We start from the raw sequence: 25990 nt of genomic DNA, 5'->3' as shown, positions 1-25990 counted from the left end.
TTGGAGGCTAGATTTGAACTCAGGTCTTCCTTTCTCCAGGTCCAGTATTCTAGCCCTGTGTTGCCTAGCTGCCTATCATCTCTATAGCGATGATTCTTAGATTTATCTAGTCCTAACCCACAAATTTGCATCTCCAACTGCCTATTTGAAATCTTGAACCAGATGTCCCACAAATGACTTAAGCTTAACATGTCCAAGACAACTCATTTTCTTTTCCCCAAAAACCTTCCCTCTCCCTAACTCCTCTATTACAATCATGGGCACCACTAAACTCCCAATCACCCAGGTTCAAAATCTTAGGCAACCTCGACTTATTCTCCTCCCCCACCCCATGATTTTACCTTCATAAAATCTCTTGTTTATATATACTCCTTTATCTCCGGATGCTGCCACTACCCTAGGGCAGCCTCCCATCACCCCATCCCTGAACTCCTGCAGGGATTTTTTGGTTGGTCTCCCTGCCTCAAGTCTCTGCCCACTCCAATCCATCCTCCATTAAGCTGTCAGGCATCTTCCTAAAGTGTTTCTCTGTCTGTCTGTCTGTCTGTCTGTCTGTCTGTCTGTCTGTCTGTCTGTCTCTCTCTCACACACACACACACACACACACACACACACACACACACACACACACACACACACACACACACACCATTCAATAAACTCCCAACAGTTGATTATCACCTCCAGCATCAAGTGTAAAATCCTCTCCTTGGCACTCAAAGCCTTTCCTAACCTGACCTCCTCTTACTTTAACAATCTTCTGACACCCTGTTATTTAAGAACACTACTGGCCTTACTTTTCCTGGAACAAGACACTCCATCTCTCTACTCTGTGTATTTTCACTTGTTCTTCTCAAAGCCTAGAACACTCTTCACTCATCGCCGTTCTCCTGGCTTCCTTCAAGTCTCAGTTATTCTAAAATCCCATCTTCTGAAGGAAAAAAAAAGTCTTTCCCCACCCTCCTTAATCGTAGTGCCTTTTCCTCAGAGACTATTCCCAATTTATTTTGCAAATATCTTGTTTGTAAAAAGTTGTTAGTCTCCCGCTTTAGACCGCGCTCTTGGAGAAGAGAGACTCATGTCTTTTTTTTTTTAATCCCCTCCAGTGTATAGAACTCAGTAGGTGCTTAATAAATGCATGTACCCTGGCGCACACGCACGGACGCAGATCTCCCCATCGAGTCACAGTGACAAACGCAACCACGACCATAGCGGTGTACAATGTCAGTCACCTACAGATACACACTCACACTCACAGAATCGCACACAGAGGGATTCAGTCATACATATAATCACAGTTACAAACACCGCCACGTGCACGCCAGTCACACGAGCCCCTTCGGGTCGTCAGAAGGGAACAAAAGCTCTTTCCCCGCCCCTCTCCTCCCCTCCCCGGGATTCTCTCCCTTTTCCCCTCCCCCTCGAGGCTGGGAGGCTTTGTCCTCCCCTCATTCTCCGCCTGAGTCCGAGAGGGTTTTAAGGCGGAGGCGGACTGGGCTGGGCTTGGGCCGAGGTGCGAGACCGAGGGGGTGGCGCTCCTGAGAGACGAGCCAGGTGAACTCCAGGTAGGTCCGGCGCTTCGGGCTGACAGGTCGGCTGGGTGACTCTGTCTCTATCAGTGTGTGTGTGTGTGTGTCTGTGTGTGTGTGTGTGTGTCTGTGTGTGTCTGTGTCTGTGTGTGTATGTCTTTTCTCCTGTGTGCCAGTATTTCTATGCAGGTGTCTGTTCCCCCGAGACATAGAGTTCTGAACTGAGACTTAAAGAAGACACAAGTTCTAATCCCAGCCCTGACACTTTTGAAGATGTCAGCCTCCCGGGGTGTCAATTTCTTGATCTGTAAAATGAAAAGACTGGGTTAATATCCCTAAGGTCCTTTCCAGCTCTAAGTCTGTGATCTGGCCCAGGCACCTCGCACAGTGCCTCAGGGCATATAGTAAGTGCTTAATAAATGCTTCTTGGCTGTGCGCAAGTCCCAGAATTAGTATGTTTCGGGTTGAGGATTTTTTTTGTTGTTGTTTGTTTTTTTTTCTGTGTGTGTCTTGAAGTTCACTGAGGGGCAGTGACAAGCTGGAGGCATTCAGAGAAAGGCAAATCAAGACTAGCACAGGACAGAAGACAGGCATATTTAAAGCCCAGGCAAGAGCAGGCTTGGGAGATGGCATCACTGTCTTCAAGGATTTGCAGGACTGACTCAGGACAGAGCAGTTTTTTTTCTAGTTGGCCCTTTAGGGTAGAGCTAGGAGTGTTGGAGATGAAGTTATTGTATGTTAGATATATTAGGACTTTGTACCAATGAGAGCTGACCTATGATTGACTCTAAATGGATTTAGAGTCAGGAAGCACCATAGGGACTTTTGAGTCCAATGTTATTTTATGGATAAGAAACTGAGGTAAAGTGACTTGACCACAGTCACACAGCCAGTGTCTGAGGCAGAACTTGAACCCATCTCCCTGGTTCCAACACCCAGTGCCCTATCCACTATGCCATGCTGCATTTCCAGTCAGCTTCAGAAGGCTGTAAGCTCCCTGTCATGGGAGATTCCCAAGGAGTTTAAGATTCTTGAACTGGGAGGGATATGGGACCAGATGACCTCAGAGCCTTCTCCCAGCAATCTTCTTCAAGGGAGGTCAACCCCCTCCTTCCCCCAGCCACCAGGTTGGGAGACTAGGCTGATCTTGTTTGGAGCTCTGCTTAGAGTAATCTGGGGAGAGATGAGGGAAGCTGAGATGCTGTCCCAGAAACCTCCCTCCTCTCCTAACCACCTAAGGCAAATTCAGCTGGGTTGGTGGGGAGGAGGAAGCAGTGTCTCAAATATGATGACAGTAATGCTATAGCATAGAGATAAAATGCTTCACTAAGAAGACCTATGTTCAAATATCACCTTTGACATTTACTGTCTCTGTGAACTTGGCAAATGACAACCTCTCTGACCTTCAGTTTCCTCCTCTGTAAAATGAAGGGGTGAGATTAGATGAGCTCTGTCCCTCTCAGAGCTACATCTTGGATTCTATGATGCTGCCCCTGTGCTGAGGAAGACAGGAGACAGAGGTCATTCAGGCAGGGGAAGCTTAAGAGAGGGGGATGGAAAGGAGGAGTGTATAGAAAGGGAATTGAGACAAAAGAGAAGACTGTGAACCAGATGAACTTACGGGAAGGACAGAGTGCATTGGAGGTCTGTAGGTAACAGCCACAAGGACCTGGACTGGGTCCTGGACTGAGTGAACCTGAGAGAGGAGGGGTATAATTGTTGAGTAATAGTGGCAGGTGGAGGGGGGTGGGGTTGAAAGTGGCATTAGGAGACTTATGAGAATGCATATAATTTTTTTCTAACTTTAAAGCTTTATCCAAATGTCAGCTTTCTTTTACCAAATGGATATTATTATATCAAATGAGATAATGTGTGTAAAATTATTTGCAAACCTTAAAGTTTTATATAAATGCTAAAAGAAAAGAAAAGAAAGTGGCACTGGGGGGTAAGACATATGCCTGCTCTTCCTCCTGGCCCTGTCTGTCAAGAGACATGAGGAAGGGAGTCAAAAGCTTTGGAGAAGATGCCAGAAGATGTAGTATCTTTAGGAAGAAGACAGACTTCGGTGAGCACCAGAAACTTGAAGGAATGTACAAAGGAAGGGGTCTGGGCTGAAAGGGAGTTGAACAATAGAAGAGAGGGCCACTGAGGAAAGGGGAGGGGGCAGAGGAGCATGGGTGTTTGGGAGGGCCAGGGCTAAGTTTACAATCTGGGGAGGAGGTGGAAGTGATTGGTGGTGGTGGCCAATCCCACTCATTGATCCCAGACACACTGAGGGATCAGTCCTCAGACCAGGAAACAGATCAGAAAGAACCCACTCCAGTGGGTAGCCAGGTCCCAGGAGAAGCGTGTCCCAGGAGAAGGGAGTTTCCCTATACTAGTTCTAGCTTTGATCCTTCCATTCCATTCCTGCAGTATTTTACAGATAAAAAAACAGGCCCAAAGAGCGTAACTTGCACACAGACATCTTTTTTTTTCTTTCTTGCACATTCTGTTCCTCCACTCCAGAGAGAGAGAGAGAGAAGCAGTCCAAGACAGATATTTTACTAAGCCACAGGATAATCTAGGTCTAGGAAACAGATTCCCTCATTTGACAGGTGAGGCAAGGAAGCTCTACAGAAGGGAAATGGTTTTCCCAAGGTCACATGCTAATAAATGTCGGAGCTAAGACCAGAACTTTTCACTCTCAATTCAAATCTCTTTCCACTATGTCAGGTTGTCTTACAATAAAAACAAAAAACAAAAAAACCTCACATTTCCATATGTGTTACAGTCTAAAACCACTTTCCTCACTGAGGTCCTATGAAGTACAGCAGCCAAAGAGAACCATGAAAGATCTTTGTTGTTGTTGAGTCGTTTCAATCACATCTGACTGTGATCCCATTTGGGGTTTTCTTGGCAGAGATCCTGGAGCGGTTTGCCCTTTCCTTCTCCAGCTCATTTTACAGATAAGGAAGCTGAGGCAAACAGGCTTAAAGTGACTTGCCCAAGGTCACACAGATAGTAAGTGTCTGAGATTGGATTTGAACTCAGGAAGATGCATCTTCCTGACCCCAGGCCTAGAATTCTATCCACTGTGCCACCCAGCTACCCTATGCAAAATCAAGAAAGGGTCAAGGGGGGGCAACTAGGTGGCACAGTGGATAAAACACCATCCCTGGATTCAGTAGGACCTGAGTTCAAACCCGGCCTCAGACACTTGACACTTACTAGATATGTGATCCTGGGCAAGTCACTTTAACCCTGTTTGCCCTGCAGAAAAAAAGAGAAAGGGTCAAACCCTCTATGAACAAAGGCAGGTGGCATCACTCCAATCGTTACAGCACCTAGGCTGATGAAAGGACTAGAAACCATGCCATAGGAAGAAAAGCTGAAGGAATTGAGAATATTTAGACCAGAAACAACACTAATAACTGGAGGGTCTGCAAGTCAGTCAATAAACATTTATTAAGTGCCTACTATATGCCAGGCACTATGTAAGTTCTGGATCAGAAGAGGCCTCATGGGGGGCAGCTAGGTGGCGCAGTGGATAGAGCACCAGCCCTGGGTTCAGGAGGACCTGAGTTCAAATCTGACCTCAGACATTTGACACTTACTAGCTGTGTGACCCTGGGCAAGTCACAACCCCAATTGCCTCACCAAAAAACAAAAACAAAACAAAAACAAAAACAAACAAGAAGAGGCCTCATGTAGAGGGTGGCACCTGGGTTATGTTTTGAGAGAAGATAAGAATCTTTACAATGGAGGGGGCAAGGAAAAACATACATTCCAAACATGGCGGCAGCCTGTGAGAGGGCCAGAAATGGGCTTGGGCTAATAAGCCCAGTTTGAATGGAATGGAGAAAGCATGAAGGGGAGGACTATGGAATAAGACTGGAGAGGGGGGTGGGAGCTTGGCTCTGGGGGGCCCTAAGTGCCAACCTGAGGATTTTGTATTTAATTCTAGGGTCACTGAAGATTTTTGAGTAGGAGAGTGCTGTGTTTTTGGAGCATATATTTAGCAGCTCTGTGGAGGATAGATTTGAAAAGAGAGAGATTGGACAAGGCTATTGCAATAATCCAAGTGAGAGGCAATGAGTGTAAAAGCTACATCAGTGGAGAACAGGAGATAGAATGGGTGTCTTTGTTTGGTTCTCCAATGTCTAGAACCCTGCCTGGCACAGAATAGACATTTAATTAATGTTTGTTGGCTCAGCTTGAATTGAGGTTTGTGATCATTCTCTGCAAGTGAGTAGCCAAGGCCAGGGGCCCCCAAGCCAGATCCTGAAAGATGGGATCACAACCCACTTCATTCCCTTTGCTCACCCTCCCTCCTCCAAGCCTTTGAAATGTTGAGAAGAATTATTTCTCATTTGTTTATTTTTACTAAAACAGGATGCCTGAGAGCCCCACCAACGAGGAAGCAGAGTCTCGCTCAGACCATCCAGCTCGTGCCGTGCCCCATGTTAGCTCTGACCATGCCCAGCATGCCCTGCGGACACTCAATGTGTCCCGGCTCCGAGGTACCCTCACGGATGTGGTCCTGCGGGCCGGCAACTGTGACTTCCCTTGTCACCGTGCAGCCTTGTCAGCTGGTAGCACCTACTTCCGGGCCCTGTTTGCTGGCGGTGGGCCCCAGGAGGATATGGTCCCCCTTCCGCAGGTCTCCCCAGGAGTCCTGGGCCTGCTCCTGGACCACCTCTATGGGGCTGGTGTGAGCCTGTTGGAGGAGGATGCAGCTGCTCTGCGGGCCCTGTCTGACCTGCTGGGGGTGATTCCACTTCGGGAGGCCTGTGCCAACTTCCTGGAGGGCCGGCTTGGACCACAGAATTGCCTGGCTTTTCTCAGGCTGGCTCAGACCTTCTCGATGCCCTCGCTGGCAGAGGGGAGCCGCCGGCTGGTGCGCCAGGCATTCCCAGAAGTCTCCCTCCAGCCTGAGTTCCTGGAGCTGGAGCTGGCCCAGGTGGCTGAACTGCTGGCAGATGAGAGCCTTGTGGTTGCTAGAGAGGAGGCCGTGTTTGAGGCTGCCATGCGCTGGGTGCGCCATGACCCTCCTGCCAGACTCAGGCAGCTGCCATGCCTGTTAGAGCAGGTCCGGCTTCCCCTGCTGGCCCCAGCCTACTTCCTGGAGAAGGTAGAGGCTGATGAGATGGTTCGGGCCAGCCGTGAGTGCTACCCGCTTCTGTTGGAGGCCCGCCAGTGCTTCATCCTCGGGAGGGAGGGCAGCTCGTGGAGGGCAACCCCCAGGAGGTAGGGGGGTCCTCCAGTCCCCAGAACCAAAGGGCAGTGCTGGGGTATCTGGGGGACACATGACTCTTGCCCTGGGGAACCCTGGGATTGAGTAAAATCAATAGATGCGTCAGTCAGTGAAATTTAGGAGGGTAGCTGATTGGTCGGTGCAATCAGATGGAATTATGGTTGATGGAATCAAGGAAGGGTCATCAGAATTAGTGGTTAGGGGTCTGTGGAGATGGGGGAGGGGGAAAGCCAGGGCAGAGGGCTATAGAGTGGAGCTCAGCATGATTTAAAAAAATATATTTTATTTTTCCCAATTACATGTATTTAACATTCATTTTGTTGTTGTTGTTTTTGTTTTGTTTTGTTTTTTTAGTGAGGCAATGGGGGTTAAGTGACTTGCCCAGGGTCACACAGCTAGTAAGTGTTAAGTGTCTGAGGCCAGATTTGAACTCAGGTACTCCTGAATCCAGGGCCAACGCTTTAACCACTGCGCCATCTAGCTGCCCCCCAACATTCATTTTTAAAGTAAAATTTTGGAGCTCAGAATAATTAACGATTAGTGGCCTGAAAGGTCAATCCCTGAGAGATCAGAGCATTCAGTGGTTAGTAGTCTGAATGCTCAGTGAGACCAGTGGTCAGTAGGATGGGGGTCAGTGACTTAGAGATAAGATACATTGGTCATCATTAAACTGAGGAGGCCAATAGGATGAAGGTCAATGGAATTATTACTCAGTGGTAGCCTAAAAGGTCACTGGGACTTGGGTCAGTGGCCCGAGGAGGCAATCCCCAGGTGGGTAGATGTGATTGGTGATCATTCCTGAGGGGGAGGTAATCAGTGCTCTTGGGGAATCACTAGGATACATGCAGGTCAGTTGCCAAGGGATTGATGGTAGAGGGGAAGGGGGTCAGCAGCCTGAGAGAAGAGGAATTCCTGGTCTCTTCTTGAGCAGTCCAGAGAAGGGCAGCTGGCTCCCTCCCTCCCTCCTTCCTTCTTCCCTCCCTCCTTCCCTCCTTCCCTCCCTCCCTTCCCATACTAGGTTTATGGATCTGGCTGAAGTGATTGTGGTGGTTGGTGGATGTGACAGGACCGGGCTCCTGACACTTCCCTTTGCTGGTGCCTATCATCCGTGGAGCCGCCAGTGGAAGACACTGCCTAGCGTGCCAGGCTGCACCAAATCCGAGTTTGCCACGTGTGCCATGAAGAACGATGTCTACCTCTCAGGTGAGGGAGGCGAGGCCAGCCCAGGGCCCATCACAACCCTGCTTGGATAGGTGGACAGCCTGGGAGCAGAGGCTTCTTCCCACTCTTCTGCATCTTCTTTCCACCAGTGGGAGACCCTGAAGTCACTGGGTCCAGTTTCATCCCCTCCTCCAGCTCAGCTGCTAGCCCCCACCTCCCCACCCAGAATGTTTAATTTAGAGTTAACAAGGAGCCTGGAGATCATGTAGGCCAATTCCCCAATTCATAGATAAGGAGACTGAGGTCCAAAGGGATGAGATTTGCCTGTTATATAGGAAGGCGGTGGCTGGATCCAAGAGGGATCCGTTACTTGCTGGCATGATCTACATGGACTGTGTGACCTTGAGCAAGTCCCTTCTCTTCCCTGGCCCTAAATCACCCCATCTCTAAAATGATGAGGTTAAACTAGATGTTCTAATCTCTTTTCCTTTTTTTTGGTGGGGCAATGAGGGTTAAGTGACTTGCCCAGGGTCACGCAGCTAGTAAGTGTCGAGTGTCAGAGACCAGATTTGAACTCAGGTCCTCCTGAATCCAGGGCTGGTGCTCTATCCACTGTGCCACCTAGCTGCCCCTAGATGATTTAATCTAGATACTCTAAGATCAAAGCTCTGACATTCTCCTTTCTAAGATCTCTTCCATCACCAACATCATACGTCCTCTGGTCCAAGGTCCTTTCCAGATCAGACATTCTCTGTTGTAGAATCTTTTCTGTCTCTCATTCTACGGTCCACTCTCCTCAGGTGGCCACATCCACAGCCGTGATCTCTGGGTGTTCCGATCTCAGCTGCAGACGTGGGTGAGGGCAGCTTCCCTGAATGAGGGCAGATGGAGGCACAAGATGGCTGCTTTGCAAGGGCGGGTAGGTGGACCCCACCATCTGGGTGCCCAACCCTTTTGGAGCTGTCCCATGGGAAGTTACATCCCAAGGCAGGACTTGTCCAGAAGGCTCAAAGTCCAAAGAGCCTCTGGGTTGAGGCTGCTAACAACAGGGACAACAAGGAGGGTGCCCCTAAGGCTGGGGGCAGGGGCTGATGATCAATGAGATTCTATTTGTAAAAGCACTTGGCACAGTGCCTGACACATAGGGAGTCCCTCACAAATACGCATTCCCTGCTCTCCCCTCCCAAGGCCCACAGTGAATCTCCCTGGTAGTAAAATGTCGGCCCCTACCTCCCGGAAGTGTTTTGAGGATCAAATAAGATAATATTTGTAAAGTTCTGTGTAAATGCTAGCTGGGGATATAGGAAAAGACTGACTGGGCCAGAATTAGCTATCAGTACTGTTCTCTTTCTCCTTATGAATAAACCCAAGAAGTGAACTCTTGTGATCTCAATCCAAGTCACCCAAAGAGTCTGTGCCCCCAAGGATTTACAGCTTAATCAGGGTGGGCCCGCGCTCTCGCGCGCGTGTGCACACACACACACACACACACACACACACACACACACACACACACACACACCACATACAAGCTAACCTTGGATATGAAAGTCCCAGGTCTTTAGAATTTGTCCAGAGAATCTTTTACTTCAGCCCATGGGCTTTGTATCCTTGGCTGCTTTCAAAACCTTCCCTGATTCCTGAGCTCCAATCACAAGCCCCTGGACCTGCTCGATTCCCTGAATTATAACCTTGTCCCTTTCTGTTGCTGCCTTCAGAGCGAGATGCCCAGCCTGCCATCTGCTCCTGCCCCCCAGCTCCACACAATGGGGATGGTTCATTTCTAGGGCTGATTTATAAAGGAAAGATAACAGATTAGTAAATTATGAGGTCATTAGTTCCATCTTAAGTGGCCTGAAACTTCCCAAGATATTTTCAGGAGTTAAAATTCCCCAGGCCTACATCTCCCTCTCCTCTGGACCCACATAAAGCTGGCAGCTTCACTACAACCATAACCAGGGTAGGGTGTTTGGGACTTTGTCCCAGAGTGCTGATACACTTGTGGTCCTTCAGCAGCATAGACACACCTGAGCTTAGCACATAGTTAGCGAGAATTAAAGTAGGAAACTACCAAGGGAATTCCCACGTAGCCTCCCACCAGATAAGCCCCTCCTCACCTGCCTTTCAACAGTTTCTTCAGCAACACCCTCACAGTGTCTTAGGGTCTCCATGGCTCCCCACCACCACCAAAAATACCCTGAAGCAACTGAATGAAGGTCATATTATACTGCTTACACACAGGACAAAAATCTGTAGTTACAGTTCTAGACTTCAGACCTAGAACAAGTCCCATGCCTATTTATAATTGATGCTAGGTCAAACTCATTGATGTGGTCTATAGTTCCCCAGTTCCTTTTTTTAAAATTCCCATTCAGAATCCTCCTGATGTGGTGGTATCCTGCTCCCATTTCTACCTAATTCTTACCTATTTACCTCCCCCCCCCCCCCAAAAGAAACCCACAAGGAAAAGAAAAGAAAATTCAAACAAGGTTCCAATTATCCCAGGGATAGGATGTTACCATTCAGAAAGTATACTGCAGACTCATAGACCTTTAGAAACACGAGAGACAATAGACTCTAACTCCCTCTTTATTCTACCAACAAGGAAACTGAGTCCCCAAAAAGGGAAGGGACTTGTCCAAAGTCACAGTACTGCTAAGTGAAGGATTTGAACCCAGGCCTTTGGACTTTAGTCCAGCATTCCTCCCCTTAAACCACCCTGATCTCATAAAGATCTATGCCCTGGATGGAAGCACTAAAGATTACTGATTGCTGGCTGAAGTAGGGAGGAAGGACTTCCTAAAGGAGGTGGGATTTGACATATAGCTTAAAGGGTGGATAACATAAAATGGGTCAAGAGGAAGGAGAAGGGCATGGAAGAGAAGGGAAGGGAAGGAAGGAGAGGAGACACGGAAGAGACCCAGGAAACAAGTAGGGGGCCAGAGGAGAGGCTTCATGTAGTAGAGAAGTGTTGAGAGATCAGGCTACAGAGGTGGGCTGAGCCCAAGTAAGTTGGAAGGCCTTCTATCTGAGCTCAGGAGTTTGGGCAGTGGGGAGCCATTGCAGGAAATCAGTGCTGACCCCTTGGCCCTCTGGGTCTCCTCCTCCGTCTCCCAGCTCTATGCCATGGGAGGCTTTGATGGAGTCCGCCGCTTGAAGAGCGTGGAGTGCTATGACCCTTTCTCCAATACCTGGGCCCCCGTAGCCCCGCTCTTGGAGGCTGTGAGCTCAGCAGCCATGGTGCCCTGCTGCAATAAGCTTTATGTGATTGGAGGTGCTGTGGACAACACTGCCAACACAGACAAGGTGAGCAAAAGAACAGAGTGGCTGGGGTGAGGCGGAGGTAGAGGAACTTAGGGTGGAGGGAGGGGGGTGACACCTTTCCTTTGGGACCTCCTGGTTTCCAGGCAGGTATCTTCTTCCTTCCTGGCCAATTCAAGGCCCTTGGTTTTAGTCTGATCTGGCAACTCTTGGTTCAATTCGACTAAACAGATTCAAAGCTAACATTTTTAAAGCACTTGTCACATACATTATGTACTGAGGGGGGATAGACTTGGATAAGACCCATTTCTTGCCCTCAGGAAGCTCCATGTCTAGTAGGAAGACTATGTACACATTACGGAGAGGTATAATCCAAAAATAGAATGGAATAAAAAACATAAGGGGGGCAGCTAGGTGGCACAGTGGATAGAATAACCGGCCCTGGAGTCAGGAGGACCAAGTTCAAATGCAGCCTTAGGCACTTTCTGGCTGTGTGACCCCGGGCAAGTCACTTAACCCTGATTGTGTCCCCCACCAAAAAAACAAACCCATAAGGGAGGAATAAAGTGTCATGACATGGAAAGGAAGTTTGCTTTCTGAAGGAGGTAGCACCTAAACTGGGCTCTGAAAGATGAGGGATTTAATCCCTCATTTGATCACTTACTACATGCAAGGCAGTGTATATACAAAGACAAAAACAGTCCCTGTCCTCAAGAACCTTACATTCAACTTGATGTGGCAAGAGAGGGAAAGGAACCTTGTGGAGATGGGGAAGGGATCTGGCTGACCTTAAGCAGAGACACCCAGACAAGAAAACACAGTATCCATTGAGAAGGGAGGGGAAATGGTCATAGGATTATCTCTAGGGTTGGAGGGGGCTTCAGGGGCCGTCTAAGTAAATATCCCCACTTTATGGATGAAGAAACTGAGTCTGTGAGGGGTTAAGTGGGTCTCTTCTTGCCCAAGGTCACAGAAGCCATAAGTGTCAGAATCAGGATTTGAATCCTTTTGACGCTTCCCTTAATTTGGCTTTCATTTGAGTGGAGCACAGAATATAGGAAAGCAAGCAGGGGATTACAAGGGAAGTTGAGACCAGAAAGCAGATGACTTTGGATGCCAGGCCAAGGAATTTGGACTTGGTACTGCAGGCAGTGAGTACTCACTGAAGTCTTCTGAGCAAAAGAGAAGGACTGTGGTCAGACCTCGGGATCAGGAAGATGACCCTGGTAGCTGCAGGAGAGATGGGGTGAAGAGAAAAGAGACCGGAGGCAGGAAGACTGATTAGGAGGATACTCCAGTAGTCCAAGTGAGAAGAGACAAAGTCCAGGATGAGGACGATCAGTGTAGGAATGGAGAGAAGGGGATGGATTTGAGAGAGGTGGAACTAAGGATCTACAAGACTTGGGTAGAGCCCAATTCAAGCTCTGATAGTCTATTCTAGGGCTTCTGCTAGCTCAAAAAATTTCTGACTGTATCAGGGGATCTTAACTTTTTTTGTATCAGGGGCCTATGGCCCCTTTTCAGAATTTTGTTTTTAAATGCATAATATGAAATATGTAGGATTACAAAGAAACCAATTCTATTAAAATAGTTTTTCTTTCTATTGTTCAGTCATGTTCCACTCTTTGTAACCCCATTTGGGGTCTTCTTGGCCAAGATACTGGAGTGGTTTGCTATTTCCTTCTCCAGCTCCTTTTACAGATGAGGAAATTGAGGCAAGCAGGGTTAAGTGACTTGTCCAGGTTCACACAGCTAGGAAGTGTCTGAGGCCAGATATGAATCAGGAAAATGAGTCTTCCTGACTCCAGGCCCAGAACTCTATCCACTGCACCTTCTAGCTGCCCTAAAATAGAGTTATCAATATATTTAAAAAACAAGTTCACTGGATCCCAGGTTAAGAACTCATGTATGTCTAAACAAATTTCTCAGCTTTCTCTGCAAGGATGTAGTATTACATTTCATTACAAGGGTGTATTACACTTCGACACGAGGGTGTAATATTACATTTCGTTACACTGTAGCTTACATTTTTATTAATAATGATAATGACAACAATACATTATAGCTTGAATTTATAATGGGCTTTGAGCTTTGCAAAGCATCCCTCACTTGATTCCGTAGACAAAGATGGTACGTGGCTGGGGGGGCTGAGGCCCTCCCTGGCCCTCTCATCTCCACCTGGCTTCCTCGAGCTTCTAATACCAGGAGAATCCATCCCTGTCCCTGACCCTGCTGGCCTCCTCCCTCAGGTTCAGTGCTTCGATCCCAGGGAAGACAGGTGGAGCCTCCTTTCTCCAGCCCCCTTCACCCAGAGGTGCATAGAAGCCGTGGCCCTGGATGACACCATCTACGTGGTGGGGGGGCTTCTGAGCAAGATCTTCAGCTATGATCCACGCAGAGATCTCTGGGCAGAGGCAGCTTCACTCCCTGGGCCCCTGGTAAGGAGGGGGCCTGTGTTTCATCTGGGATCCTTTTGGGGGATAACAGGAGAGGAGGGGAAGCCCCAAAGGGACTAGATCCTTCTCAATTCAGATTTCCTGTGTTCTAAGGCTCTTAACCTGGAATACACAGACCAGGAAGAGACAGATGTCCAGGGTTCAATACATTTGAATGGGGGGAAAAGGTTACATCTTTCTTACAGTGAAATTGGTTTTCTTTGTAATGCTATGTATTTTCCTTTATGCATTTAAAAACATTATCCTTAAAAGTGGTCCAGAGGCTTCACCAAACTGTCACAGGGGTCTGTGACAAACAAATATTAGCAAACTCCATTCTTAAGTCCCTCCTGGCTCTGACACTCTGTGTTCTAAGACCCCTCCTGGCTCTGACATTCAGTGTTCTAAGGCACTCCCAGCTCTGACATTTTATGTTCTAAGGTCCCTTTCAGTTCTGACCTTCTGTGTTCTAAGGGCCCTCCCAGATCTGACACTGTGTTTTAAGGCATTCCCAGGTCCCCAAGTCTTAATGTATCTTTTAGGACTGACATTCTATAGAAATCTAACCCTCTTTCCTTTTTAGAGCTTATTCTTTTCTTTTTTTCTTTTCTTTTTTTGTGGGGCAATGAGGGTTAAGTGACTTGCCCAGCTAGTAAGTGTCAAATGTTTGAGGCTGCATTTGAACTCAGGTCCCTCTGAATCCAGGGTCATTGCTTTATCCACTGTGTCACCTAGCTGCCCCCAGAGTTTATACTTTTCAAAGCATTTTCTCATCTACAATCTCATTTGACTTTCCCTAAACCTTGTGAGGGAGTCCAGTCAATGGTCATGGGCCCCATTTAACAGAAGGAGAAAACTGATGCCCAGTTTTCAAAGTCAGAGAGGGTAGCTGACTTTCCCATTCATATAGTGTGAGGTGGCTGGGCAGCTCAGTGGACAGAGTGCTCGGCCTGAAGTCAGGAAGACAAGAGTTCAAATGTGGCCTCAGCCACTTACTGGCTATGTGACCCTGGGCAAGTCACTCAACCTTTGTTTGCCTTCATCCACTGAAGAAGGAAATGGCAAACCACTCCAGTATCTTTGCCAAGAAAACCCCATGGACAGTATGGTCCATGGACTCATGAGAGTTGGGCATGACTAAACAACAATAAGAGTGCATTAGAGAACTCTTGACTGCTTGACTTGCAATCAGATTGCTTGACTTTGATTCTGAGTTGGCTGCCTGGCTCTTCCCAAGGTCAAGGCAGAGGACGGGTGACCCCAATAGTTTGGCAAGGGAAATGGGGAGCAGGATGAAGGGCTTGGACTTTCTGGGAGGGTATTCTCAGTTTTTGCAGTATTCTTTTTGAAGTCTTTGCAGTATTCTCAGCTATTTTTCTGGGGCATGGGGGAAGGCTTTATAGAGCAGCAAGTTCAGCCCAGTCATGTTACAGAGGAAACTGAGGCCCAGTGACAGGGAACCATTTGCTGAGTAACACAGCTGATAAGGGGGAGAGTTGGTACCGTGCATGTGTGAGCACTCACACAGTTGAGACTTATGATCCCGTGACGGTGATAGGATACTGATGTTCTGTAATGACAACTCCCTGGCTCTCCCATTCCAAAATTCTACTGTTCTGGAACTGGTCTGGCTAGGCAGGGGGTGAGGGAGGTGCCAAGTTGAGCACATATTTGTCTCTTGGCCTTCCAGGAGAGCTGTGGAGTGACTGTTTGTGGCAGGAGGATCTACGTCCTTGGCGGTCGGGACTCGAGAGGACAAGGCACAGATAAGACCTTCGCCTTTGATCCGCTGAGTGGGCGCTTGGAAAACCAGCAGCCCCTACAGCGATGCACCAGTGCCCATGGCTGTGTCACCATTCTTCAGCACTTGGGCCAGGGCCAGACCTACCCCAAAGGGCAGCGTAGGTCCAGTTGAGCCCAGAGCAATACCTAGGGCAAAGCAATGGAGACCAAGGCTACCCAGGCCTTTGGCCTCTGCTCCTATCATGTCTCCATGTACAAAAATCCAATTAACTTATCTTCCCCTTTTCTTACAGAAATAAGACCTTATTTTAATTTCATCCATCCAAGCTGGCAAGTGTGTTATTTCTGAGTGTGGACAAACCCTCTAGGATTCCACTCCTTACCTCCAAGAAAAGAGACTTAATTCCTTACTTTTATGTAGTGCTTTAAAGCTTACTTTAAATGTTTGAGCTGTTATTATTATAAAATGTTTTGCAGTTTGTGAAAGGCTCTCCCATATGTTACTTAGAGCATCTTTTTCTGAAGTTCTCTGCTCTGATCTCACTCTCTGGTATTGTACTTATTGGGGTTCAGAGCTGGAAGGGACCTTGGAGATCATCTAGTTCAACCTCTTTTCATGTTATAAATGAGGAAACTGAGACCTAGAGAAAGTAAGTTACTTGCCTGAGCAAAATGGTAGAATTAGCTAAAAGATAGGTCTTCTGAGTCACCAAAATCAGAGCCAGACCACAGTTCAGGAAACGTACATTAAAGCACCCAAGTTCAAGGAACTAAGGGAGATTTAAAAAAAAAAAGACAAAAGTAGATTTATTTATAAAAGGTGATAGCTTGAATGTGGTCTTTGAGTGTGGTGCTATGCAAAGAGCCCTGGGTCAGAAAGAAGAGACTTCCCTTGGATGACCTTGAGCAAGTCAGCTACACACCCTGGGCCTGAGGTTCCCCCTCTTTAAAATGAGCAGGTGGAACTAAGGGTCCCTCCCAGTTCTGACATTGTGTTCTAAGGGCCCTCCCAGCTCTGACATCCTGTGTTCTAAGGGCCCTCCCAGCTCTGACATCCTGTGTTCTAAGGGCCCTTCAAGCCCTAAGATTCCATATATTAAGAGCAGCTCTAACTCTGTGTTCTATAATATGGGAGGAGCCAAATGGATTTTATAATCCCCTTGTCATTCATATCCTGGGAGCCAACAGAGGGAGGCTGGTCTTGGCAATCTTTTCTCTCAAACTACCCCCACTCCTCATTTGCACATAGATGACTTTTTAAAGGCAAGGAGTCCACATGTTTCTCATTGAGCTCTGATGAGAAGCATGGTATCCCCATCAGGCTTCCCCTGCGCTTTCCTTTGCCCACACACAGCCCCACTGGAGTCGCTGGTGCTGAGGCCTCCCCAGCTGGGGCCAGACTCATCAAAAACCCTGTTTTCCAGCTGAGCCTGAGGTCCAGACTGATTAACTAGGATTATAGACACTAAGACCATCTGGAAGCCACTGATAATGACAGAGGAGGCTGCCCCCTCACCAATCTATCACGGCAATCCCTAGGATCACTCTGGCAAAGGAGGGTCAGCCAGGAAGCATCAAGGATACAGGAGATCAGGAATGAGACACAGCAACATGAACACCCCAGCCCCACCACCCCAATCCATCCCTTCAACCAGACTGCACGAGTGCAGTCCAATCAAGACAAATCCTTCTCTAAAAACAATGAGCATCTTAATATTTGATGAGTTTAGTTGGCAATGTTCTCTGGGTAGGGAGCTGTGTATTGCACAGGGGTGATAGAAAGGGATTAACCACTGGCCTCAGGGAAGCTCCTGATTTGGAGGTGGAGGGGAGAGGGAAAACAGACATGCACATCTTCTGCCAGTGTTAAATGCCTAGACTGATCAGTCATGGATAGGAGTCTTGTATCCTTTTCCCCCTAATCAAAATATCCTTCAGACAGGTAAGTGATATAGGTGACTAGAATGGCTTGGAGGTAAATGAGTGAGAGGAGGAAAGCAGCATAAACCCCAAACTGAGATCCAGTAGGTGAGACCCAGACTCTCAATTCAACTCTGCCACTGTAGGCCTTTGAGAAAGCAGGTGAAGAAAGGCTTCTTTTATTTCTAAGAGCCTCATTTTCTGCCTCTGTCCTATGACTAGATCAGGGATTCTTAACCAGGGATATATGAACTAGGTCTCTTACTATTTTGATAACTGTATCTCATGATAATGGGTTTCCTTTGTCATCCAATGGATTTCATTTTATTATGCATTTAAAAATATGGTTCTCAGGGGGCAGCTAGGTGGCGCAGTGGATAGAGCACTGGCCCTGGAGTCAGGAGTATCTGGGTTCAAATCTGGCCTCAGACACTTAACACTTACTAGCTGTGTGACCCTGGGCAAGTCACTTAACCCCAATTGCCTCACTAAAAAACAAAAACAAAAACAAAATAAAAATATGGTTCTCAGAAGGGGCCCCTAAGCTTCACCAGACCACTGCCAAAGTAACCCAGGAAACACAAAAGTCAAAGGACCTCGGGACTAAATGACCCTTCAAAGTAGATACCTGTGGCCAGAGCAGAGGTACCAGCCACAGCCATTTGCTGCGAGGCCTCTAATGAGCACGTGCCAGTCAATCTGATTCCCTGTCAGGAGGGTTCCAGCCAGACTCTGGGGACGCTCCTCACGGAAGGACCGGAGGAGATAATGGAGGCAGAGTGCCATGCAAGTGTTGGGGTTACAACCAAGAAACCAAGAGTGCCCAGGGAATTAGGACCTGGGGTATTAGGAGAGCAGCCCAAAGATCCCCCTAAGTCATGGAATCCTAAACCATTGAATCTAACCCCCTTATTTTCAGATGAGGGAACTAAGGCACAGAGAGGAAGTGGCTTTCCCAGAGTCACACAGGTGTTCCTGACTGCAAGCCCAGTGTTCTTCCCACTCCACCACCCTGACTCTTTAAATCCAAGTTTCTTAAATTACATAATGGGAATCTGAAGCCCAGAGAGGCTTCAATATACACTGGGAAAGAGTGCTGCATATGAGGAAGTGAGTTCAAAATCTGCCTCCATTCACCTCTAGCCTCAGTTTCCTCATCTGCAAAATGATGGGGTTGGACTAGAATGGAGACTCAATCTTTGGGCAGCCTGGGGAAACCTATGGTGTCCTCAGGATCATGTTTTTGTATGCATAAAATAAATACATAGGATTACAAAAGAAACCAATCATACTGAAATACAGTTATCAAAATATTTTAACAATAATTTTATGTACTGGTTAACCCCTGGACTAGATAACCTCTGTGGTCCTCCTAGATTGAACAGGAAGTCAGTGGCAGAGGCAGGTCAAGGATCCAAGTCTTTTGACGTCCAGTACAGGTCTCTTTGCACCACCTACATCTCAGGAAAACATAGGGAACCATCCATCCTCCGAGGCTGGATTCAGAAGCAGTTCTACAAATGCCGATGGGCACATTTGACAGTTATAATCTCCCCCTCTCAACCAGCCCTCTCTTCCCTCTGCCAAGGAAAGAATACAAAAGCTCCCCTCACTCAACTCCAAATCTGGAGGGGGGGCCCCCGCCTGGGCAGAAGCAATTTGGAACTGAAAGAAAATGATTCCAGATAGACAATTTACACAGCAGGTGAGCCCCACGCTTAACAAAGCTTTCCCTCACACAAAGACCTCGAGGAGGTCTGGGGCTCGTCTAGATGCAGAGCGGAGGGCCTCGGTGAGGGAGCATGCAGAATACATTACAACCTCCCCCTCTTCCTCCAGCAGAAACAAAGACGTCTGCTTGATTCACAGCTCTTTCAGCTAAGCTTGGCTTCAAACTGAGGAGCTAATTTCCAGGGGCACAGTTGGAGGAGGGAGAGGACCCAATTTCACTCTGAATTATCCTAAACCCATTCCACCTCCACTGACATACCTTTTTCTATAGGACGCATTGACCTTCTGCGATTATCCTGGAAATAACCCTCAGCATTAACAGATTGAAAGGTTTTATTGTCTAGGACTGGTAAAGAGTCATCAGTTTCCTCCTCAATAAAATAGGGTACGATAAACTATGCCCTGCCTACAGGATGGGGCTATTGTAAGTAACATTGAGATAATGGATGGGAAAACACTCTTCCTCAACATCCGGCACCTACTAGCCCTGTCCTCGGAGGCTGGTGCTGAATAGGTTTATTGCCTCTGCTCAGTATTGCAATAGGCACTATGTGAGGAGAGGAGGGGAGAGGGATTGGGGAGAAGTAGGAACTTTCCTCTCTCAAATCCCCAAATACTCCCATACGCTTCTCCTTCCTTCTTCCTCTCCTCCTGCTCTCTCTTCTTCCCCTCTCTCTGTCTCTGTCTCTCTCCCTTTCTCACTCACACACACACCCTCTCTCCCTCTCCTGAGAGGACTTTATTCCTGCCCCTGGTTAATATCTTTATAACTAGGACTGTGATCCCATTTCTTTCCCCCTCCTCCAAGACTTTTTCTTTAGTCACCCCTTCACTCTCAAATTCCCATATGCCTATAAACATGGCTTATGCCTCCCCAATCCTTTAAAAATAAACACCATCCCTTGATTTTACAACCTCATCAAGCTACAATGCCAGCCAACTTTCTGGAAAATGCAACTTACCAGCAGTGTGACCCTGGGCAAATCACATAACCTCAAAGTGCCCCAGGCAACTAAAAGGTGACAACTGGCTTGGGAAGAGGACAGTGATGAAATCACAGATTCAAAAGAAAAAAAAAAGTTGTCTGCACTACTTGCCTGCACTCTATGTGACCCACTCTCTTCTCCCACCAGTCTACCAAAAATTGGTCACTAATGGCTTGTTAATTGGTAGATCCAATGGCATTTTCCTCCCTCCCCCTAATCTCTCTGCAACACTGAACACTGGGGACTGCCAGCTTTCATTTCAGATATTTATTAAGCACCTACTATGGGTATGGGGATATGAAGACGAAAAGTAGTTTCTTCCCACAAAACTTAGTCTAGTTGGGGGAGATAAGACAGGAAAAGACATGCCTATACAACACAAGTAACTGAGTCAAGAGCACAGCAGATGTCAGAAGTCGAAGAATTAAGGGGAGGAAAGATAACTCCTGGATTTGGGGTAAAGGGAAAGGCGCCTCTATGGTAGGACTTGCAGCCTGCCTGAGAGAGGAGGGGTTTTATGATCAGAAGACTGCTCATTAAGGCAAAGGTTTCATTAACCTTTTGTGTCTTGGACCCCACTGGGAGTCTGTTAAAACCTATGAACTGCTTCTCAGAATAAGGTTTTTAAATGCATATGATAAAATCTGTGAGATTTTATGAATCCATAGAATTCATTGGTTTTCACAGGAAACCAATTATATTGAAATTTAGTTGTTAAATTTTTAAAAAAATAATGTACCTCAGTGTAAAAGGCTTTTCCAAGTCTTAGAAAACCAGGAAAGTTGGGGGGGCATGCCGATCAAGCTAATCCATGCTTGATCCATGCCGATCAAGCTAATCCAATTTATTTTTTGTTTTGTTTTTGTTTTAGTGAGCAATTGGGGTTAAGTGACTTGCCCAGGGTCACACAGCTAGTAAGTGTTAAGTGTCTGAGGCCGGATTTGAACTCGGGTACTCCTGACTCCAGGGCCGGTGCTCTATCCACTGCACCACCTAGCTGCCCCAAGCTAATCCAATTTAATACATTTATTAAGCACCTACTGTGGGCAGAACAGTGTGCTAAGGAGGGTCCTTGCCCTTGTGGAGACAAATACAGAAGAAGAAAGAAGAGCACCAAGGACAGAACCTTGGAGGATAAGAAAACAGTGAAGGAAATAACAGATGAAACAAAAAGTAGCTCCCCTCTGTATTTTGTCTTCTAGATCGCTGGTTCTCAAAATGTAATTCATGGACTCCTGGGGATCCCTGAAACCCTTTTGGGGGTCTATGAGGTCAAAACTATTTTCAGAACAATTCTAAGACATTTCATTTTCTAATATAGTAAATATTTATAGCTGTAGTCTCTTTCTGAATGGGTCCTCGATAATTTTCAAAGATAGATAGGAGGGTAGGTAGGTGGCACAGAGGAAAGAGCACCAGCCCTGGAGTCAGGAGAGCCTGAATTCAAACCTAGACTCAGACACTTACCTAGCTGTGTGACCCTGGGCAAGTCACTTCACCTTGTTTTCTTCAGTTTCTTCATCTATAAAATGAGCTGGAGAAGGAAATGACAAACCACCCCAGTATCTCTGCCAAGAAAATCCCAAATGGGGTCACAAAGAGTAAACAACAAAATAAGGGATCATCTCTGAGGTTCTTTCAAGTTCCAGACTTATGATCTTACTGTTCTCTATTTTCTCATGTTCCAGGTAAACCAGACCACTATCTGCACCTGTTTCCTCCTGTGCTCTGCATTATTCTTCTTCCTAACCCCTCAGTTCGTATAGCAGAAAAAGATCTTTACCAGTTCTCTCCCTATTGAAATCCTTCCCCTAGCAGGCCAAGAGTCCAGTATTCAGTGTTGCAGAGGGTTGGGGCGGGGGTAGGAATTAATCAGGAAAATGATGTTGGATTTATTGATTAATAAGTCATTAGTGATCAGCTTTGGATGCCCAGTTTTTGAGACCTTTTCAGCATAGTGGAGTCTGCTGGAACTAAGGATCTACTGTCATAACATTGGCACACAAAGTATAAAGCATCTGCATTGAGGAAAAATCCAAAGGGTCCTGTTAATAACATGCCTCACCTCAGCAAGGGCTAGTCTTTCCCCAGCTGGCTCAATAGTTGATAGACAGTGATAAGCAGTCGAGATGTTTGGAATGATATGGAAGGAACCATATACATAAGCCTTATCCTTATCCCATACTAGACTGTAAGGACAAAATTGGACTCAATAGCCCTTCCAGCTCCAATCTTGTTATTGCAGTTATTATTTCCTCCTTCCCATCCTCCTACTTCTCTTCCTCCCAACGACTGACTTGCTGCGACTCCCTAGCATCATTCCTCAACCTAAAGTCAGTTTTGGCTGGCAGAGACCCATTGCAATGATGCTCATTCCCATTGCTGAAAACAGGACGAGAGAAGAATGGGGCATGGCAGATGTTGGCTCTTTGGGAAGTAGGGAAGTGTTCCCCACTCCTAACATGAAAGGAGGTAGGCAACCAGTCCCATTCTGCTCCCAGAACTGTAGCCTTTGAGATTCTTGGTTATTGCAGAATGGACAAGATTGGAGGCTTTGGAAATGTAGGCTCTTAGATCTGGAACGAACCTCAGAGGTCACCTTCATCCAAATCCCTCATTTGACAGATGAGAAAACTGAGGGTCAGAGAAATTAAGTGACTTGCCATTTCCTCTCTGGCTTGCCTGGGCTTGGCTATATGTTTTAGCCCAGTGGTTCTTTGCCTTTATTGCATTATGAATTCTCAAAGTCTGAGAAAGCCTATGGAACTTTTCTCAAAATAATGGTTTTGAATGCATAAAACACAAAAGATTCCAAAAGAAAGCAATTGTGTTGAAATAGAGTTTTCAAAATATTTAGAAATTTTTTTCCTCACAGACCCAAGGTTAAGAAGCCTTATTTTAGCAGAGTACTGGACCTGAAGTCAGACCTAGATTAAAATATTACCTCTGACATTTAATTAGTTGTGTGGCCATAACCAAGTCACTTCCCCCCTCTGAAACTGTTTCCTTCTGAGAAAAGGATAATGGTTGCAGAGAAGGTGTCTGCCTATATTGGTAAGAGTTTCCGCACCTGGAATTTCCCTATACCAGCGAAGTCATAGGACTTATCCATTCTTACCTCAAGGGAATTGCGTACTTAAAATCAATATATGAATGACAGTTAGTACTCTCCTAAATCACCAGAACTGGTAGGGATTGTAGACATTCATTCCATGAAACTCTGGGAAGCTACTGCTCCCTGGTGGCTAACTTGGAGTATCACCATAACCTGCTCAAACTGTTCTCTTTCTAGGGCTTACTGAGACAGTACTAAGATTAGAGGATTTCAGCTGGGCCACAGTGTACAGAATAAAATTCAGAGCCAGAGAATGCTAGGAATGAGAAGAACCTTAGAGATCCTCTGCCCAATCCCCCATCCCTAATCAAAAGGTTGATAATTCAATCAATGGAACTTTGGGCAGAGCTGTCCCTATTAATGAGGGAAATCAGTCATCATATAAAAAGTTAGGGATGAGACCACCTGAACTCAGAAACTTAAAATGATTTTGCACTGGATAAAAAGTAGAGAGGTTGTTCAGTAAAACAGAGAAAACGTTAACTGGAGGAATGAATCTTTGCAGCAATTTTCTCAGATAAATCAATCAACAAGTATTTATTAAAGCACTTACTATGTGCAGAGTACTGTGCTAAGGGCTGGGGACACACAAAAAGTAAAAAACAAAACAAAAAACAACCCCTCCCCCCAACCTCCCCAGGTCTTTGTCTTCAAGTTCAGTCTAACTGAACATGTAAAGAACTACACACAAGATATATATATACAGTATAAATGGGAGGTGATCTCTGAAGGAAGGGGGTGGGGAGGACTGGATATAAAAAAGGTTGTGTAGAAAGTGAGATCTGAGCTGAATCTTGGAAGGAAATCAGGCAAGCTAAGAGGGAAAAGGAGGAAAAGCATTTATAGGCAAAGTCAGAAGGCAGAGAGTCCTGTATGAGCAACAGCAAAGAAACCAGGGTCACTTGATTAAAGAATACATAAAGTGTGAGAAAACTGGGAAGAAAGGAAGGGGTCAAATTGGCTTTAAGTGTCAAAAAGAGAATTTTATATTTGATCCTGGAAGTAATAGGGAATCAATGGAGTTTATTGATTGAGGGGAGTGAGGTGGTGATGGTGGTGATAGGTTCAGATCTGTAGCTGAGTGGGGGATGAATTGGAATGGAAAGAGACTTGAGGCAGGGAGACCAACTGGGCTATTTCAATAGTCCAGGAATGAGAAGATGAGAGCCTATACTGGGGGGTGGCCATGTAAACATGAAGGAAACATACAAGATATTGTGAAGGAAGAAATAATACTTGGCAACAGATCAGCTGAGGAGAGTGCAAGAGTTGTCAAGGATGTCACATAAGTTGCCATCCAGGGTGACTGGGAGGATGGTGGTCTTCAATAGTAATAGGGAAATCATGAAAAAAAGGGTTCAGGGGTACGAAGACAGTGAATTCTATTTTGACCATGTTGAGTTTGAGATGCCAAGTATTTAGTAATTCAAGACTGGAACTCAGTGGGAGTCATCTGCATTAGAGAAGACAACTGCATCATGGGACCTGATGAGGTCACTGAGGGGTATAGGAGAAAAGAAAGGGGACTGAGGCAGAGCCTTGGAGGACATCCACAGTTACTGGGTATAACCTGGATAAAGAACCAACAAAGACCAAAGAAGGGTCAGTCAGGTCGGATGAGAACCAGGAAAGAACTGGTCATGAAAAACTAGAGTAGATAGTATCCACGTGATCATGTCAAAGGCAGCAGAGAGGCCAATAAGGATGAATATTGAGAAAAGGTACATTGGAGCAGCTAGGTGGTGCTGTGGATAGAGCACCGGCCCTGGATTCAGGAGAACCTGAGTTCAAATCCGGCCTCAGACACTTGACACTAGCTATGTGACCCTGGGCAAGTCACTTAACCTCAATTGCCTCACCAAAAAAAAAAAAAGTACACTGTAGGAAGTTAGGTGGTACAGTGGATAGAGTACTGGCCCTGGAGTAAGGAGGACCTGAGTGCAAATCTAGTCTCACATTTACTAGCTGTGACATCCTGGGGAAGTCACTTAACACTAATTGCATCCAAAAAGAAAAAAAAAGGTACATTGATTTGACAGAAAAGAGATCATTGTGATTTTGGAGAGTTTTGGTTGAATGATGAGGTTGGGAGGAAGTAAGGGCACCTACTACTGATGGCTTTCTCAAGTTTAGTTGAAAGAGGAGAAACAGGAACAAATGAGAGTGGCTCTTAAGGATAAAGATATAAACGTTTGTAGGCAACACAGAACCAGCAGATAATGCAAGGCCAGATTATAGAGTGGGGATGATCAAGGGGGCAATCTGCCATAAAAGGTAAGAAGAGAGGAGGCCAGGTATGCACACTGAGGGGTTTATCTTGAGAATGGCCACCCCTTTTCCAGTCCCCTCCTCACTTTCCCCACATTTGTACATAGTTGTTCACATGGTGTCCTCTCCAGTTACACTAAAAATTCCCATCCATAGATGATCTGTTGTGGAGAGAGGGAGTGTTCATGGAATGGCCTTGATTTTTTCACTCATCATGAGGCCAAGTCTTTTTTTTGCAGGGTAATTGGGTTTAAGTGACTTGTCCAGGGTCACACAGCTAGTAAGTTTTAAGTGTCTGAGGCCGGATTTGAACTTGGTACTCCTGAATCCAGGGCCAGTGCTCTATCCACTGCACCACCTAGCTGCCCCAAGGCCAAGTCTTTAGCTGTTTGGAGGGGAGGGTACCCCTCCAAAAGGTTTAAGGAGGTTGAGGGGGAGAAGGTAAGAAGAGGGTGCATTTATTCAGCACCAACCATGTGCCAGGCATTATGCCAAGTGCTATAGAGCAAAGCTTCAACTGTGGGTCACTCATATGGGGTCAAGTAACTGAATATGGGGGTCAGAAAAAAGGTGGCAACAATAAAAGGTCACGTATAACCCATTTT

The 25990-nt window shown here is 46.4% G+C and overlaps 1 protein-coding gene across 1 annotated transcript; it reads left to right on the top strand.

The window, feature by feature from the left end:
• The first annotated feature begins 562 nt into the window (after positions 1-562).
• Positions 563-15746, top strand: KLHL35 (kelch like family member 35). The gene is made up of 7 exons (XM_043995843.1): positions 563-1565; positions 5904-6758; positions 7784-7968; positions 8727-8845; positions 11044-11232; positions 13437-13625; positions 15313-15746. The coding sequence occupies exons 2-7, from the start codon at positions 5905-5907 to the stop codon at positions 15535-15537; spliced, it is 1761 nt and encodes a 586-aa protein (XP_043851778.1). The 5' UTR covers positions 563-1565; position 5904; the 3' UTR covers positions 15538-15746.
• Positions 15747-25990: the final 10244 nt, after the last annotated feature.

Source organism: Dromiciops gliroides, chromosome 3, assembly GCF_019393635.1.
Source record: "Dromiciops gliroides isolate mDroGli1 chromosome 3, mDroGli1.pri, whole genome shotgun sequence".
In the NCBI taxonomy this organism is placed as follows: domain Eukaryota; kingdom Metazoa; phylum Chordata; class Mammalia; order Microbiotheria; family Microbiotheriidae; genus Dromiciops; species Dromiciops gliroides.
The sequence above is the reverse complement of the archived record's forward strand: the minus strand, read 5'-3'. Positions and strand labels throughout refer to the sequence as shown.

Excerpts from the sequence above, each read along its gene's own strand:
- KLHL35 (XM_043995843.1), top strand. The coding sequence starts at position 5,905 with ATGCCTGAGAGCCCCACCAACGAGGAAGCAGAGTCTCGCTCAGACCAT. Across the intron at positions 8,846-11,043 it reads TGGCTGCTTTGCAAGGGCGG|CTCTATGCCATGGGAGGCTT; the intron begins GTAGGTGGACCC and ends TCCGTCTCCCAG. Across the intron at positions 11,233-13,436 it reads ACACTGCCAACACAGACAAG|GTTCAGTGCTTCGATCCCAG; the intron begins GTGAGCAAAAGA and ends CTCCTCCCTCAG.